This window comes from Octodon degus, unplaced genomic scaffold (assembly GCF_000260255.1).
Source record: "Octodon degus isolate 3935 unplaced genomic scaffold, OctDeg1.0 scaffold00073, whole genome shotgun sequence".
Taxonomy (NCBI): Eukaryota; Metazoa; Chordata; class Mammalia; order Rodentia; family Octodontidae; genus Octodon; species Octodon degus.
In genome coordinates, this window is record NW_004524649.1 from 9,810,391 (window position 1) to 9,827,296 (window position 16,906).

The 16,906-nt window shown below is 38.9% G+C and overlaps 1 protein-coding gene across 1 annotated transcript in view; it reads right to left on the reverse strand.

Annotated features, from left to right (window-relative positions):
• Macrod2 (MACRO domain containing 2) overlaps positions 1-16,906 on the reverse strand; it is a 1,506,514-nt gene that overhangs the window by 188,011 nt on the left and 1,301,597 nt on the right. Inside the window, exon 8 of the mRNA XM_023720132.1 lies at positions 15,985-16,066. Within this exon, the coding sequence (XP_023575900.1) occupies positions 15,985-16,066 (82 nt within the window). The remainder of the gene's footprint in view (positions 1-15,984; positions 16,067-16,906) is intronic.

Sequence of the window (16,906 nt, forward strand, 5' to 3'; positions counted from 1 at the left end):
GCCAGCCCCACCCCCAGGGCAGGCTGAGCTGTCAAGAAAGTAGGAATAGTGACGAACACCTGCAATCCCAGTGCTGGGAAGGCTGAAAGCAGGAGGATAACCATGAGTCCAAACTGTGTAATAAACTCTGCAACATCTAAATATATTTAAAAAAAAAAAGAATCTGCAGGAGATGCTCTACACCTGCTGGTTGGCTAAAACTTCAGTACAGATGCCAGCCTAACTTATAACCTCCCACTTCCAGTCCTTTGCCTAAGAGCTCAGCCCACTTAACAAATATCAGGGAATGACATCTCCCAGGGCCAGTTTTGCTGTCTGGCAGGATGGGCACATCTCGCTGGCCTCTGTTCATGCCCAACTAGATGGCTGCTTGGGCTCATTAAAAAATATTCCGAGGTTCTTTCACACTATCTCCCTCAATGTCCCTCTCCCATTGGTCTTAAGCCCTGGATGTCAGGCTTTAGCTGGTGTACCACTTCATCTTCTTGCCTTTCCTCCCAACCTCGACTCACTTCCTCACTTTTCCATAGGTGCTCCCTGGAATCACCTCCCAAATAAATGTTTCCACTTAATCTTTATTTCATGATCTTATTCTTAGGAAACTTGAACCAAAACAAGGGTGATCAAACCAAACAGAGGAAAAAAAAAACCCTGTGAATAGTCAAGAGGCTTCCAAGGAAATGAAACTAGTTTTGAATGGCTGATTAAGGAGTTATATGAAAAATCATAGGTAAGGTCCCCTTTTCTGTGTGTTAGTCCATGCCAGATGTGCTGGTTGATTTTGTGAGCCTACATGACTAGGTCATATTGGTACACCAACATTCTGGGGTACCTGAGAGGGTATTTCAGAGGAGATGAAAATCTAAATAGTAAAGAGTAATACAGATTTCTTTCTTCAATGTGGGAGAACACCAATCAACCAGATGTCGTCCTGGACAGAACACAGACCTGACTCTCCTAGCAGTGAGAGGGATTCTTCTATCTTACTGCTTTTGTGCTAGGCCACTGGCTTTGTTCATGCCTTTGGTTTTTTGGTCTTTTTTTAAAAATGTGTTTTTGTTACAGGGTCTCACTATGCAGCTCAGACTTGTGGCAATCCTCCTGCTTTCAGCCTTCCCAGTCCTGGGATTGCAGGTATACACCACTACGCTGGGACTCTGTGGCTGGCTCAGACCACCCTAGGGGTAGGACTGGTGTGGCATGTGGTGCCAGGGATCAAACTGTGGTCCCTGTTCTTGCCTAAGTAGGTACTTTAGTCCACTGAGCTATCTTGCCGGCCTCTGTTCATGCCTTTGTATTCAAGCAGAAACAGTGGTTCTTGTGAGCTCTCAAGCCTGCGAGTGTTCAGAAAACAACTATACAATCAGCTCTCTTGTTCTCAGACCTTTGGATTTAGGTTGAAAGGACACCATCAGCTCTCCTGTGTCTCTCCACCTGCCAACCAAGCATCATGGGACTTGATGGCTTTCACAACCACATGAACTATTCTCTATCTTTTTTTAATTCCTATTTGTACATACATTTTTCCATTTATACCTATTGTTTCTGTTTCTCTGGAAATTTCTGACTAATATACCAAGTTGAAGCATTAAAACTTTATCCTGAGTTATCCATTATCCTAATGGTGGGAAATACCATATTTTGAAAGACAAATTTTTATTTATTTATTTATTTATTATTTGGACAGTGTCTCACTACACAGATTGGACTCCCAGTGATCCTCCTATTTCCAGCCTCCCTAGCACTGGGATTACAGGCCTGTGCCACATGCCACGTCTCAGGTGGCTGGCTTAGGAGGGGCTGGGCCTGCATGGCATGTGGTACAAGGAACTGAACCCTGGTCCCTGTACTTGCCTAAGCAGGCACTTAGTCCACTGAGCTATCTTGCTAGCCCTTGCAAGATAAATTTTTAATGACAGAAATTTACTACAAAATTATAAAATGCATGCCTTAGTATTTTTGTTTTATTCATATTAAAATCACGCAAAGATTAAACCTGGTCTGGAAAATGCCTAATATATTAATAAAATCCACTTTAGTACAGCATTATTCTATAGAATTGTTCACTTGAGTCCTATTTATGCAAAAAAATTCTAACAGGAGTTTTTGCCCAACAAACGCAGAAACCCAAAATACCATATATATAAAAAGATGATAGCCCATGGAGCTGGGGAGTCATGCCCCTCAAAATCTGGAAGCAGCTCAGAGACTGATGGAGCGTGGGCAGCACTGCTGCCCTTTTCAGCAGTTCTTCAAGCATCAAGCTTCTTTGTTAGAGGACAAAAATGAAATAAAAGGTTTCTAGCCAAAGCGATACAAATACCATCACAGAATAGAGAGCCATCCATCAGATTGTATTATTCTGTGTACTCAGAAAAGCCAGTTCCAGAAAATCCCCTTCTCTTCCCAGACACAGGCCATACAGAGGCAAACACATCCCCTCCTCTTAAGGGCTCTTTGATGTTAATTTCATAATGGATACTGTTTTTAGTTACTGCATCAGTTACCTGACAGAGGTTGCCTTGATGAGTTGTGCGCAAAACACACACATATTACTCATGTTCTTATTTTGATCAAGAAAACTGAAAACTAACTAGCTTCTTATGAATAATTTGGTTTTGTATATACACTTCAGAAGCCCCTTCATAAGGTATGGCATGACTTACTCTGAGATTTGTAGTATCTATTTTGCCTTCTTTTATGGAGGTAGAGTTAGTAGGAATGATTTTCATTTTTAGTCAAATACACATGCTTTCTGAGATGTGCCTCATTTCTCACAACAAGTAGTCCACACTTTTTCTTTTGTGGCCAGCTCAGCCTGCCCTGGAGGCAGGGCTGGTGTGCCGTGTGGTACGAGGGATTCAACCGCAGTCCCTGTGCTTGCGTAAGCTTGTCTAAACCAGCGCTATAGTCTGCGGATCTATCTCGCCAGCCCCTACACATGTCTTTTCCCTACACATTTTTGAATAAGGAAGTATTTCATAGGTTTTGAGATTTTCTTGTGTTTTTCTCTTGGATTCCCATAATTAATGTAGGTTTGGGGCAAGTAGAATGCACACACATACACCCCCCCCCCAGAACTTTCCTCGAAGGCAGAATTTCTCTAACTGTGCTTTCTGAGTCAACAGCATCTTTATTACTGGGAAATGCGGCAGGAATTCAAATTTTCTAGTCCTCAAGATCTACTCAATGAGAGTCTCTGAGAGGAGAGCCAGAAAGGTCTTGGTTAGGCCTCAAGTCGACATTTATGCACACTGAAGTTTGAAAACCAGTGGTCTAAAACACTGATGTTACTGTGTTGGAAGGTAATCTTTCAAAGATGTAGGTGTTTCTACTTTTTGATATCTGAGATGATTGAACTCATAATATCTCACCAACACTATTTGTGCAGGATGCCCATGTGGTGCTGAGGTATAGCTGTCCTCCTCATGAGATAGTATATGCTTTATTCTGTGCTGGAAACCATGCAGCCACCTTGCAGATGGTTGTATGGTGTCATTGTCTACAGCCAGGATAGTGAGAGGGGTTAAGAGACAAGTACAAATGTAAAGACTAACTGAAACAGGCATGCAGTTCATGGAAGGAGTTGGGTGTTACAAAGGAGAAGTTATCCTCATGCTACCAAGGCTTCCTTGCCATCCCCAAGGGGATAAAAAGACAGATCTCGGAAATACATCTTGCAGTTTCCTTGTCAAAATTTCAGAGATGTCCACACGTATGTGCTGGCCTGGTAAGTTAAGAATTCCATAATCCTGCTGTGGCTTTGTGCTCACAAGTCCTCTGCCTTAAGCTTCATTTCTCACCACAGGATTCTTCCACACTCCTTATCTTTTTAACACTGCATTGCCAACAGCTCCGAGGAGGACAGCTTGCAGTGGCCAAGAAAGGAAACATTATTAGTAAAAATTATACTGTTCAGGATTTCCTTGGAGTATGGGCAATGTAAGAATCTTCACAGCTTCCTGCAAGACTGGACAAGCAGAGACTCTAGGTCAACAGTGCCTGATCAGGGAGAGGCTTCATAGAGCACAGCTTCTGCAAAGTGTTGGTCACCAATCCAACAGAGAGTCAAAGATACTTTCTGCAAGGTAATTCATTGGGCTGGGAAAAAAAAATTTAAAGGAATCAAGTGAAGTGGTTTTGTTTTTCTCCCAGTTGACTTTTGGCCAACATGAGCATTTAGATCTCATCAATTTATAAGTCAATCAATAAATCAAAGGCATTACTTAGAAAACTACGTGGTTCTGCTGCTTCTGGCTTGGTCCACCGGGCAAAGGATGACATCGATTATTGAGATGCATGCTTGAGCAAGTGGAGGGTTAGGGAGTGTACAAACAGGCTTGGAATTTAGTTTGACTATGGTAGAAATGTCAATGCCTAAGAGACTCACAGCTGGAGGTTGCTGGCGAGTATAGCCAACAGGGCTGGGCCCAGACACAGATGAGCAAAGTAGAAGACAGTGTATTCAATAGGGTAACAGCTGCCGATGTAAGTTCACTGATGACTTCAGAGGGTCGTGTGGCACCATGGGCTTAAACATGCACTGATTTGAGTAACCAGGCTCAAACCATCAAAGAGGCTCAAAGGAGTCCCACAAGGACAGTTAGGGGAGCAGTACAGAGACACTCATGAGATAGCTGCTGATTATGGAGTGAATAGTAAGTGAAGGAGATATCACAAATCTTTAAAGATATATGTATAATAATAGAAGTTAGGTCCCTGCATCAAGTGGGATAGAGGTCAGAGGGCTTTGAGTTACTCTATTGTTTCCCTTTGTCTTTATCCTTACTTTGGTACCATATTATAAATTAACTCACTTGTGTGTTTTTCTTAATAGAATTTCTTCCCTGCACCTGCCCTAGTGTTTTCAACTAGACCAAGAGACGGAATGTTTGAAAGGGCTTTCAAAGAACCCTGCCAGTAACTCTGTAAAGAGTCTACAACATCCTCCTTTCCCTACTCCCTTTTCTAAGGAGTATTTAGTCCTGTCTGATGCACCAGAACTTCCTAATGAGATCAAACTCAGCTTAGTCAAGGCTTGTGTTTCCAGGTCTTTATTTGTTCTGCTGTTTATCAGCATTTGCTGCACTGACTGCACACTCACTCGGTTTGAAGGGACAGATTGCTTTCTGTCTGTGCCTGCTGCTTGTTCCCACATTCGGGTTGCTTGGTTACAGCAACACTTCATTGGATTTTCATTGAAGGCAAAATGTGTTTGTAGCTTTCGAGGCCTATCAAGTGGAAATGGTTAGCACTCATTTCCGAAGAACGCAGTAAACTCATTTATGTCACATTACAGGAAGCGTGTCTTGTAGGATTGTAAACACCAATGTGATCTGCACATTAAGTGTGCAAAAATGTGTCATATCCCCATGAGTAATTAAAGAATGCTGACTTCTTGCACTGTTGTTTTTCTATACACTGAATATACCATTTGGGGGAAGAAGCGCAACTCCAACAGCATATGCAGTATTTTTTTTTAAATATCTTTTACTTATTCAAAAATTACTAGAGTATAAGATGCTTTGTTAGTGCCTAAACAAATTTCTCAGTGACTTAGCAGTACACAATTTTATTATCTTATAGTTCTATAGGTCACAGTTTCACAAGGTCCCACTGGGGAGGAATCACTCTGTAGGCAGGGCTGTGCTCCTTACCGGAAGTTCTAGGGGAACATCTGCTCCCTGTGTTTCTGCTGTCTAGAGTTTGTCCATGTTCCTTAGCTCATGTTCCTGCCCACATGCTTCCATCTGCAAAGCCTGCAATGCTGCTTCTTTCTGAACATTCTCAGCAATCACCCGTCCCTCTTGCTCTCCTCTTCTGTCTCCCTCTTGCAATGTTAAGGACCTCTGTGATTATAAAGGATCCATGCAGAAAACCCAGGAGGACATCCCTATCTCAAGGTCAGCTGACTGCAACCTTAATTCCAGTAGCAACTCTATTCCCCTTTGCCATGTAAACCAATATAGTCAAGGTTCTGGGGTTTCAGAAGTAGACATAATTGGGGGCCACTTTATCTACCTCCTGTACTTATAAAGCAAGAAGCAGACTTTTTTATTAGAAATGTCTGAAGAATAAAATTAAATATAATTCCATTTGGAAACAAAATGACTTTTGATGGGATTAAATCCTCAGATTTAGGCTGGGGAGATAGTTCCTTGATTTAAACGCCTGCTTGGCAAGCACAAGGACTTGAGTTCTATCCCTGGTACCAAATGCCCTGCCAGCTGGTCTGGACCCGAAACCAGGCATAGTAGTACATGCCTGTAATCCCAGTGGTGGGGAGCTGGGGAGGCTGAGACAAGAGGATTACTGTCTGAATTGTGTAAGGAGACCCTGTAACAACAACAATAACAACAACAACAACAACAACAACAACAACTACCATCCTTAGGTTCAATAACAATTCTTGAATTGTTGCTTTTTTACCTCATTATTTGTTTGTTTGTTTTTTGAGGCAGATTCTTGACCTTGAGCTTACTATGTAGCTCATGCTGGCCTCAAAGTTGGGATGACCCAACTGTTTCAACCTCACAAGTTTTGGTGTTACAAACATTAGCAATCATATCCTGCTAACTTCATTATTTGATAAAAGGTTTCTTTTTCTGTTTTTCCTTAGATCACCACTGTTTCCTTCTCTCTCTCTCTCCCTCCCTTCTTTCCTTTTTTTTTTTAAACATCTTTCTACCCTTTTCACTTTTGATTATAAAAGGACATCACAAATCAGATGATGAGCCCAGAAACTATTTGATTGTAGTTCTGTCTTTGTGAATGGGAGCCCTGCAGGGCTGCAATTGCAGTAGACAACTTGAGGATCACTACATATATCAGTCATCTTTACCTGTCTTGGGAAGAGAACACCTGGCATCTATAGCCAAAGGAGGAGAGGTATCTTTTGGTGCATGGCTTAAGAGGATACAGCCCATGGTCATGTGGCTTTGAATCAGAAAGTGTGTCATAGAGGAAAGCTGCTCGATCGATGGCAGCCAGGAAGCACAGTCAGAGGCTGGAGCCAGGGAGGAGATCACAACCTTCCAGGTCACACCTCCTAACCGTACATCCAGTTAGGAATTCATCAATGGATTAATCTATGATCAATATAGCACTTACATGATTTCATCATCTTTCAAAAATCCCATCTCAGAACACATAAACCTTTAGGCATCATTTTATTATCTTTAAATTGTTATTAATATTTATGTATTTAGTACAGGGTCTCACTATACAGCTCAGACTCTCATTGATCCTCCTCTTTTCATTCCCCTCACTGCTGGGATTACAGGTGTGCACCACCATGCCTGGACTCAGTGACTGGCTGCCTAGGGGTGGGGTCAGCACAGCATGTGGTATCAGGGATTGAACTCTGGTCCCTGCTCTTGCCTAAGCAGGCATTTAGTCTGCTGAGCTATCTCGCCAGCCTTAGGGGCCATTTTAGATAATAGACCTTAAGGCTAGTTGAGGAATCTTGTCGTATATGGATTTTGAAAAAGTAATGCCACTTTTAGAAAAGTATTAAAATAAAGGTGATGCCAGTATTTATGAAGATGGAGTCTAAAAATTATGACTTACAAAAATGCAGAAAATTTTACAAACGTAATCCGAGTTTAGTGGTATGGTTTTGGGTCATCATTGGATCTTATGAAAGAATATATAATGAGAAGAGAAAATGTTTATGATTTGTGTTAAGTGAAAAACAACAAATTGTAAGACCAACTTTCTAGTTGTCTGTGGTTACCATTTCTAAAAACCAGAAGGTCACAGAATAAAGTATATTTCATCTCTTGATTATGGAACAGGAAATGTTCTTTATTTTATTTATTTTCTTTACTGTTGTCTATACTAAAATCTCATATTATTATTTCTTCCAATATGTTTATGTCTTTGTTTTTTAATTTTAATTTTTAATAGATTGCAAATTGAAAATAAATTATTTACAAACATAAATGAATATAACAATAAAAATTGTCCAAAATAAAAATGAAGAAAGAATTTACAGATCAGTCACAATAGTTCACTGTGTCAAAACCAAGAAACTTATATTCATATAACTAGAATTCGCAAAGTAGAAAGGAGTAGGCAATAAATATTTAAAGATTTAAAATTTCTGAATTTAGTTCAACTTATAATACTGCAATTCCAAGAAAATGAACCTTTTGCACAAGAAATTTAAATAAAATCATACCAAGATACACAAAAATGAAATTGTCCAAAACTTATTGTAAAGAAAAAATCATTAAAGCATATACATAAAAATATTAGCTATGGAAGAACAAAATTAAATAGCATCTTATTCCACATTAGAAAGAAAAAAAGCATCAAGTGTATAAGAAACTAGACTAATTACAGGACTAAAAGAAAAGATCTGTCCTCTTTGAATTTTATACTTAGCAAACATACCTTTGAAAACTAAAAGTAAGATTTTCTAGTTGTATAACTAGAAAAGTTTATAGTTTGTATAAACTTGAAATATTTTAATACCTCAAGAAGTAGCATATAGGAAATAACAAAGAGCATAATTCAAAAGGCAAGAGAAGCTGCAGTATGCTCCTGGATGAACAATAAAGAGCTCTCAATATGATAGTTATGCAGGACTATTTAATATATATTAGATGAACCCTTTTTTAAAGTTCATTGAAGATTTCTATGAAATAGTACCAATCTTATGTTGGGTTATACATGTATTTTTTCATATATATGTGTGTGTATGTGTGTATAAAAGACAGGGAAGAAGTAATGTAAAGTCAACAGAAAATGGAAATACACTTTTTAAAGTTTCTAATACTAGGAGAAGATATCATACGATGTCTGTTAAATAAATTGTAAGTCAAAGATATAGTATAAACCTTAGAACAAAAATTAAAATTAAGCAATATTCAGAAAATTAAATACTAATTAATTAAAAATTAAATGTTTCAAAACAATTGAACTAAGAAAAAGTTTTCATGATAGCAAAGAAGTACTAAGAGTAAAACATAAGATAAATACTGGAATGGCAAGTAAATGACCAGCACATCTAACAGTTTGAGGATAGGATATCACACAAAGTTCTAGTGTGCTGTGGACATGCATAATGACCATGACAGTTACTGGTTCATATTATTTTTGCAGTAATTTTTCTAGAAAGATCACAAAAGCTGTTATGCACTTTGAATTTTTTAAAAGAAATACATATGTATAATTTAAAATTTATTATGCTTCATCTAGAATCATATCTGAATATTCATTTACATTGTTATTCATTATATTTGCAATTGACCTTAGGTACATTTGGATATGACAAGATTGAATCATAGGATAATTTAAGCAGCATGCACAAAGCCTTACAACAGGACAACATCACTATTTCTACTGATGACAAATTCAATAGTACTTTTCCCCCTTATACCATAGATGCTTTTGACTCTGTCAAACTCTTCACTAATCATTGATTCTCCTTTTTTATGAATTCACCACCCTGTCATCAACACAGCCTTCAAGCTGCCACTCATTACTTTGATATGGCAGGAGAAAAGATAAACGTAGTATCTCATAACACTATGTTGTGTTATTGTTCTTGGAAAACTGATGGTAAAGGAGGAGCTGATAAAAAAAAACGGATAAAGGACATGTGACTGCCGTATTATCAGAAGGACCCTGCTTTCTCAGCCTTCTAGCTTAGTGGTGTAAACGATAATATATGGCTTCTATAGCAGACAATAGCTTCAAACAAAGGTCTATGCTTCCAGGATTGCTATTGGAGGAAGCACTACACCACAGAAAATCTTTGCAGTTAGACTTGTTCATCAATGTGACTTTGGTCAATTTATTTAGCCTTTTTTGGCCTCTGTTCACTATCATGAAAGGTGGATGATGGACCTATGCTCTAGGATTGTTGTTAGAAGGCCCAGCTGTAAGATATGAAGTGAATTAATCCTTTTAACCTTTTAAAAATACAGGTCCCTCATGATGAACCTAAGATAACATGAAAATATCTGAAGTCCCAAATGTACTTAACCTATGTAACTTACTGAACATCTCAGCTTAGCCACACAGCCCCCCATAAAGCGCTGGTTGTGTTCCTCAGTAACTCACAGTAACTTGGACAGATAACTCAGTATTTTACCTGGCATTATGAGTACCATACTGTATATCAGCTGCCAGAGAAAGGGTCAGCTTCAAAATTTGAAGTATGGTTTCTACAGAAGGTATATTGCTTTTGTACTATTATGACATAAAACAAAATATACTACATTGAACCATTGAAGATGAGCACATACTGCAAAGAATCTATTGTTTTTACCTCAATGATTCAGTAATAATCTCAGTTGCTTCTTAGAAATATGTGAGAATCTCTCAGTATGAGATTCACAAATTGAATACACAATAATCCTACTTTAATTCACAATATCTCCAGTCTGAGCTGCCCTCACTGCTTCGTGTTGCCTCACATCACTTCTTTACTCTCATTCAGCCTGTTTAAGGGTCACTGTGAGGACTATATCCCTCATGAAACTTGTCCTAACCAGTCTGGTCCACATATGTACTTGCCTATGAATTCCTGGGTCTCACGATTATGTCAATGTGGTACTTGCTTATAGCATGTTCAATGATTCTGTGTAATACGTCCATCTGCAGGTATAGTCTATATCTTTAATGTACAGCTTCCTAATCCAGTTATTCAGAGAAGTGTGGGTAAGGCATCAGCAAGGAGAACACTAAGAAATAGATCTAGTCCAAAGGCAGGGATTAGCTTGGTGTCCTGCATGGTGAGGGGGGAGTGAATGTCATAGAGGATTTCTCAACCTCTGAACTACAGACACTTCAGTTGGACAGTTCTATGGTTATGGAGGAACTGTCCTGTACATTGGGAAATACTTCTTACTATCTCTGGCCTCAGCCCACTGGATATCAGTAGCCTTCCCTCTCCCACATTTATGAACAAAAAGTCCAGAATGTTCTGGGGGGCAGAGAGTACAACCATCTATAGTTAGACACCATTGCAGTAAACAAAGGAGGCTTTCCATAAAGGGGAGTGGAGAAAAGGGACCTCTCAAGCTTCCAACATCAAGATTCTTTGACATAGTCACCAACTGTCACTTTTTCATTACTTTCATGACAAAAATTAACATCCCTTCATTTTCTCTTAGGACTTACACTTAATAAAAAATTAACTTCTGTGTCATTGATCAGGAATTATCTTTTATTCTTTTTACATGCAAGAAAAACTGCATATAATAAATTCTACACATTGAAAAATACAAGCCTTTTATATAAAGAACAAAAAGATACTTTAGTTAATTCACAGAAATATTATTTTGCTTTAGGCCATGTAATGGTGCATTGTAACTATAAATTATGTGCAACCAAAGTGTATGATAATTCCATAAAACTGCCACACTCTACTTCCAAATAATACATCTGGAAGGAAAGAGTCAAATGTGCTTCACCCTACAGCAAGACATAAAACTGCTGAAAAATATCATTGCTGATTTCTTTTCTTTGAAGTTTCTATTGCATTTCCATCAAGGGCACTGTTATTGGCTGTGCTGTGTCCCCTCCAACACTCACACCTTGAACCCTTAACCCCTCGTATCTCAGAAGCTGACTCTGTCTTGGAGATAGAGACTTTAAACAGGTAATTGAATTAAAATGAGTTAATTAGAGTGGGCCATAGCCAGTATGGATGGTAATCTTCCAGGAGGAGGAAAATAGATCACAGGCCATGCAGAGGAAGATGATGTAAAGACACAGGGCAAATCGGGCCATCCACAGCCTAGGAAGGAGGCCTCAGAGGAAATGCACCTCTCCCTCATGTTGATCTGGACTTCTGGACTCGAGAGTTGTGAGAAAACCTATTTCTGTTTTCTAAGCCACTTACTCCTTGGTGCTGTGTCTTTGCAGCCCTAGGAGAGCTAGTATAAGGGAACCCTATCTTGTCTTGTAGTACTGCTGGATGTCCTCCCCATTACTTTGCACCTGCTTGCCTCATGCTGGATGGATGGGCTGGACAGAACTGAATTCTCAGGTTTATGGGAGGTATCAATATGACTCATATTCAACAAGGTTCCATGAGGACATTTATAAGTATTAGAAGACAGAGAAGAGGTGTGGTATGGCAGCTTTGAAAACTGATGGGCAGCAGATGAAATTAGGGATGGGATTGTCTTGCTGCTTCAAATACATCCTGGAAGCTACCCTTGGCCTTCTCTGATGATGCTCTGAGAAAAACAACCAATTATTTCTTTTGCAATGTCTGATGCCATTCTTAATTTTAAAACAAAATTCTGCTGCCTCCTAGCTGGATGCCACATTTTCCTCAATTATGTCTCCTTTTTCCTTATTTAAAAAGTAGGGTGTAGATGATTGTATAGAACAGTTACTGCCTTAGCATCCTTTTCAGACCTCACATAGTTGTTTGAGACTCAGTTATATTCCCCTCCCTTTCACCTATTAAGACCCTAGTATCTTTTTGCGACATGTCTCACTTATTGTTCATCCCACTGGCTCTAAAATCCTACATACTCCATACCTCCTGGTTGTGATCCAGTATAATGGGCAGCCTAAAAGTCACGGAGCAAGTTTCCCCTGAGTGTTTACTGTCAGCGAAGCAGCCGATGATTCCTCTGTGAAAGCCAAAGGGACAACATGGTTGTCCCTTGTAGGTACTTAAAACCTTGCATGGTTGTAGAGGTCCCTGCCCCCCGTAACTGCTGGTTGAGCTTTCTGCTGCCTACAAGCTTCTACTGTTCTCCCAACAGCACTCCTAACCTTTTGGACCTGAAAGTAATACTTTCCTGTTTAATGTATTTTTATTTATTTATTCATTTGTTACAGGGTCTCATTACACAGCTCAGACTTGTAGTGATCTTCTGGGATTATAGGCATGCACTGCAATGCCCCATTTCAGTAGCTGGCACAATGTGCAGTACCGGGGATAGAAGCCAGATCAAGCTCTGCTCCTTGTACTCACCAGGCAGGCATTTAGACAGCCAAGCTGTCCTCCTCAGCCCTGTTTCATACATTTTAGTTTTTGTCTTCATTGTGCTTTTCCTCATATACACATAAACCTAACTTTCCCTCCAGTCATGGCTCTCCTAGAGAATGCATAGTCTGGTTCAAAGCCACTCTCAAGGTAGACAGACCTCAGGTCCACATGAGAAAGGTGGGCAAGATAGTTCTGCAGACTAAAGCACCTGCTTGACAAGCTTATGCAAATGCAAGGACCGTGATTTGATCCATGGGCACCACACTCTGTGCGAGCCCCACCCCCAGGGCAGGCTGAGCAGGCCACAGAGTCCAGGCATAGTAATCCCAGCGCTGGGAAAGCTGAAAACAGGAGGCTCACTATGAATCTGAGCGGCATAGTGAGACCTTGTAACAGCTAAAAACATTAGAAAGCATGCAAGCAAGCGTGACAATAGAAATCACAACCCAAGGGTAATAGAGTGCCTGCTCCCCCATGATGACATGATTAGCCCAAGTGAATAAATGAATGGTGTGTCTGGCCCATAGAAGGCAATCTGGCAAATAATAGGTAGCAATTATGATGTGTTCTATCTTTAGTATGATCTCTTCTACTTTAACTTTTATTGTTTTCATAGACATTTTCTCTTAAACTCCCAATTGCAAAATTTACAAACATAGAATTAAACTATCCCTAAACAAGGATTGGCTTCGTGTAAACATGGCTTTTTCCTAAACTATTATTATTTTTGCATTGATTGGAAAGGGCTATGAACACTAGCTAGAGATATTCTGAGTAAATTGGTCTGGGGAATGATAAGGTAAGCCAGGAAAAAATGATACTTTAATCAGAGATGGTATGATTATGAATTAACCATAAATTCAAATTAAGGACAAATAAAGTATATCATTTTATTAGGAGTCACATCTTCCATTCACCGCACCTTTATTTCAGATTGCTTATTTAGAATTTACAGATGGCTGATGCCTCAACATGGCAGAACTACACTGTAGTCCTTGAGGATTTGAAATGTTGTCTCAAATGTACTTACTGTTATAAATATGTACAAGAAATAATTTCATGATTATGGTGTGCTTCAAAGCACTGATGTGAAACTAAAGATGCTTTTATTATTATTTCACTCACTCGAGTACTGAGATGAGATTTCGGATTTATTTAGAGCAGCAACTTCTCACACATTAATTTATTTGCAAAGTTATTAATATATTCTAGACTCCTAAATATCTCATTTTCTAAAACTTGCAGTGCATTCTAGCTTTGCGTTTTTAGAAATACCTGATAGATTTGATTTAATATCAATGATTATAGAATTATTTTTACTATTATAGGTTAGAATGGAAATGAGTTCTCATTTTAGAAGATATGAAAATGTATGTAATGCCATTATTTAAAACTCTCAAAGAGTTTAAAACTTACAAAATCTTATTAATCATGCTGTTGTATTTATGAGATGAGAATAGTAGCATTATGCAACACAGAAAGTTCTATCTTTTACATATTGAACAATTCCTTTTACCAATACTTATAACTACAAGCACCATTGACCTCACTATGATTATAATGGAAATCAAGAGAAAGGATGGAAAAAAAGAGACTGAAACAGAAAGAAGCCATCTGATGATGGTGAGACAAATTTATTAAGTTTAGCTCATCTCAACCACTGATTATGAAATGGCTATTATGCACTTTACACAATAAAGCACTGAGATGCTAAAACAAATACAAAGACCGGTTAAGAAAGGAAATAAAGTCCAAAAAGAGAAAATGGCAGAAAAAGGGTTGCAACCACAACTTTGTTCTTTTTCAAATGAGTCTGAGAGATTTTACCTCATGCTTATGTTAGGAAAATATTTTAATGTACCAAAAATATGTACACCTATTGACAGATTCACCTTTTGTTTATACAATTAGGGAAAAGGACTTTAAATTACCCAGATAAGCTTGCCCCATTTCAAGCATCAACAGGGAACTGCCCATCTCCAAGGGATTTCTGCAGTTGTTCTCAAAGCATCTTCCTCCTTGGATCACAGTGGACAGGACATACTCTTTTGTTTGCTTGTCACAGATAGTTTTAGAAGCAAATATGCATCAGAACCCTTTATTTCCCTTCTTCACTGTTTGCCATCTGCTACAGCCACCCACTGAATAAAAAGCCACTGTCTCACAGACATGGAAAACTCAGAGAAAAGCTCTATAAAAAGGTAGCCACTAACAATGTTCACAATAACTTCAAATTTCCTGGAAGCGACTTTTACCATGGCTAAGGAAAGCTCTTTGGGCACTATGACTTTAATGGCACCATAAAAATAACAAGGCGTTAAACAAGCCTTATCCTTAATAGTTTAGAGGAGACAGAATGGGGAGAAATATTCAAATTACCCCAGTCCCACTAATGGCACATCAATCAATAAAAATCCATTACTCAAGGTTCTTTAATAACCCCAACATTTCTCCTACAGTCAAAAAAGAAGTATGAAATAAGGTGAATGACTACCATCCTCAGATTGCACTAGAAAAGGCTGCTGTAGTCATTGCAATTTGAGGTGAGAAAATTGGGTGGAATAGGGATGGAATGCAACAACAATTTCTACTTGAGCTATAAATATAAATGGGTTCCTTACAATTTCCAGCAGTGGGGGCTTAGCATAGTCCATGTAGGCAGGAAGACTGGAAATATTACAAGTTGGAGAAGGACATGCCATCTGGGCCTGAGGAAGGCCATGAGGGGTCTTTTGGGTTCACCCCTCACTATTAATATGAGACAGGGAGACCCAGAAGATCTACTGACTTCTCAAGACAGCCCAATGACCTAACAGGGTAGAGAGGTTGAGACCCAAGGCCTCTTCTCATTTCCTTCAGCTCTGAAAAACTGCGATACAAGTTGGCAAGGATGATTGATGTCTGGAAAGGTAGATGAAGCAGTCTTGGAAATTATTCAGATCTTAACACCATAGGAGTAAGTGATATGTGTGCTTCTTCACTTCACTAAATTCCAAAAGGAAAAGAAAAGCTGTACTTACCTATAGGGAAAAACTCGCTCATTTTCTTTTTGTAGATTTTGAAGTCAACTTCTAGGAAGACACAAAAGATGATCCGATCCACCTAGAGGCAAACAATAAGCACTCAAAATGAAAGGGAATGTGGCAAATGCTTTACCATAGTGCAGATTAGAACAAACACAAAGAAATGGAAAAGGCTCACACAGATCTTTAGTTCTATACTGGTAACTTCACGGCACTGAGTGAAGTTCAAGGGTGTGTGTGCGTGTGTGTGTGTGTGTGTGTGTGTGTGTGTGTGTAAAAGAGAAAGGAGGAGAGTGTTGGTGAGTGTAAGTGTATATGTGTGTGTGTGTCAGAGAGAAGCAGAGATAGACAGTGAGACAAAGAGACAGAGAGAAAGAAAGAGTTTTGATGAGAGAGAGAGAGAGAGAGAGAGAGAGAGAGAGAGAGAGAGAGAGATTCACATATAAATAAACCCACAGGCTCTTTGGTGGAAAGAGGTTACATAAATCAAATAAGAAATAACAAATGACAATAAGCCACTTTGCAGCAAGCTATAAATAAGAGCTGAGATTCCGGCAGGATACCCAGACTTTATGTTCTATAAAACAGCCACATGAGAGGTATACAGCAGAATGACAATAAAGTATGTCAGTAAACAAAGAGCTCTTTGTCCTACCCTTGTTAGACAAATATATTTATCAAACCTGTTAGTATTTGAACATGGCCTAAAGAACTTTCATGCAGTTTAATTTGTATGGAGTTTCTGCTTTTAGCCTAAGACACTCAGAAATGTAACAGAGATAAAGCATCATTAGCTGACAGTGACACAGGGTCAATATAGCATTTAATTTTGTAAATATTGTTGAGTAAATAAACATCTCCTCAACAGTAAATGTATGCAAGTCCCTTTTCTATCTTGAAAAGCTTCAACATGGAAAGA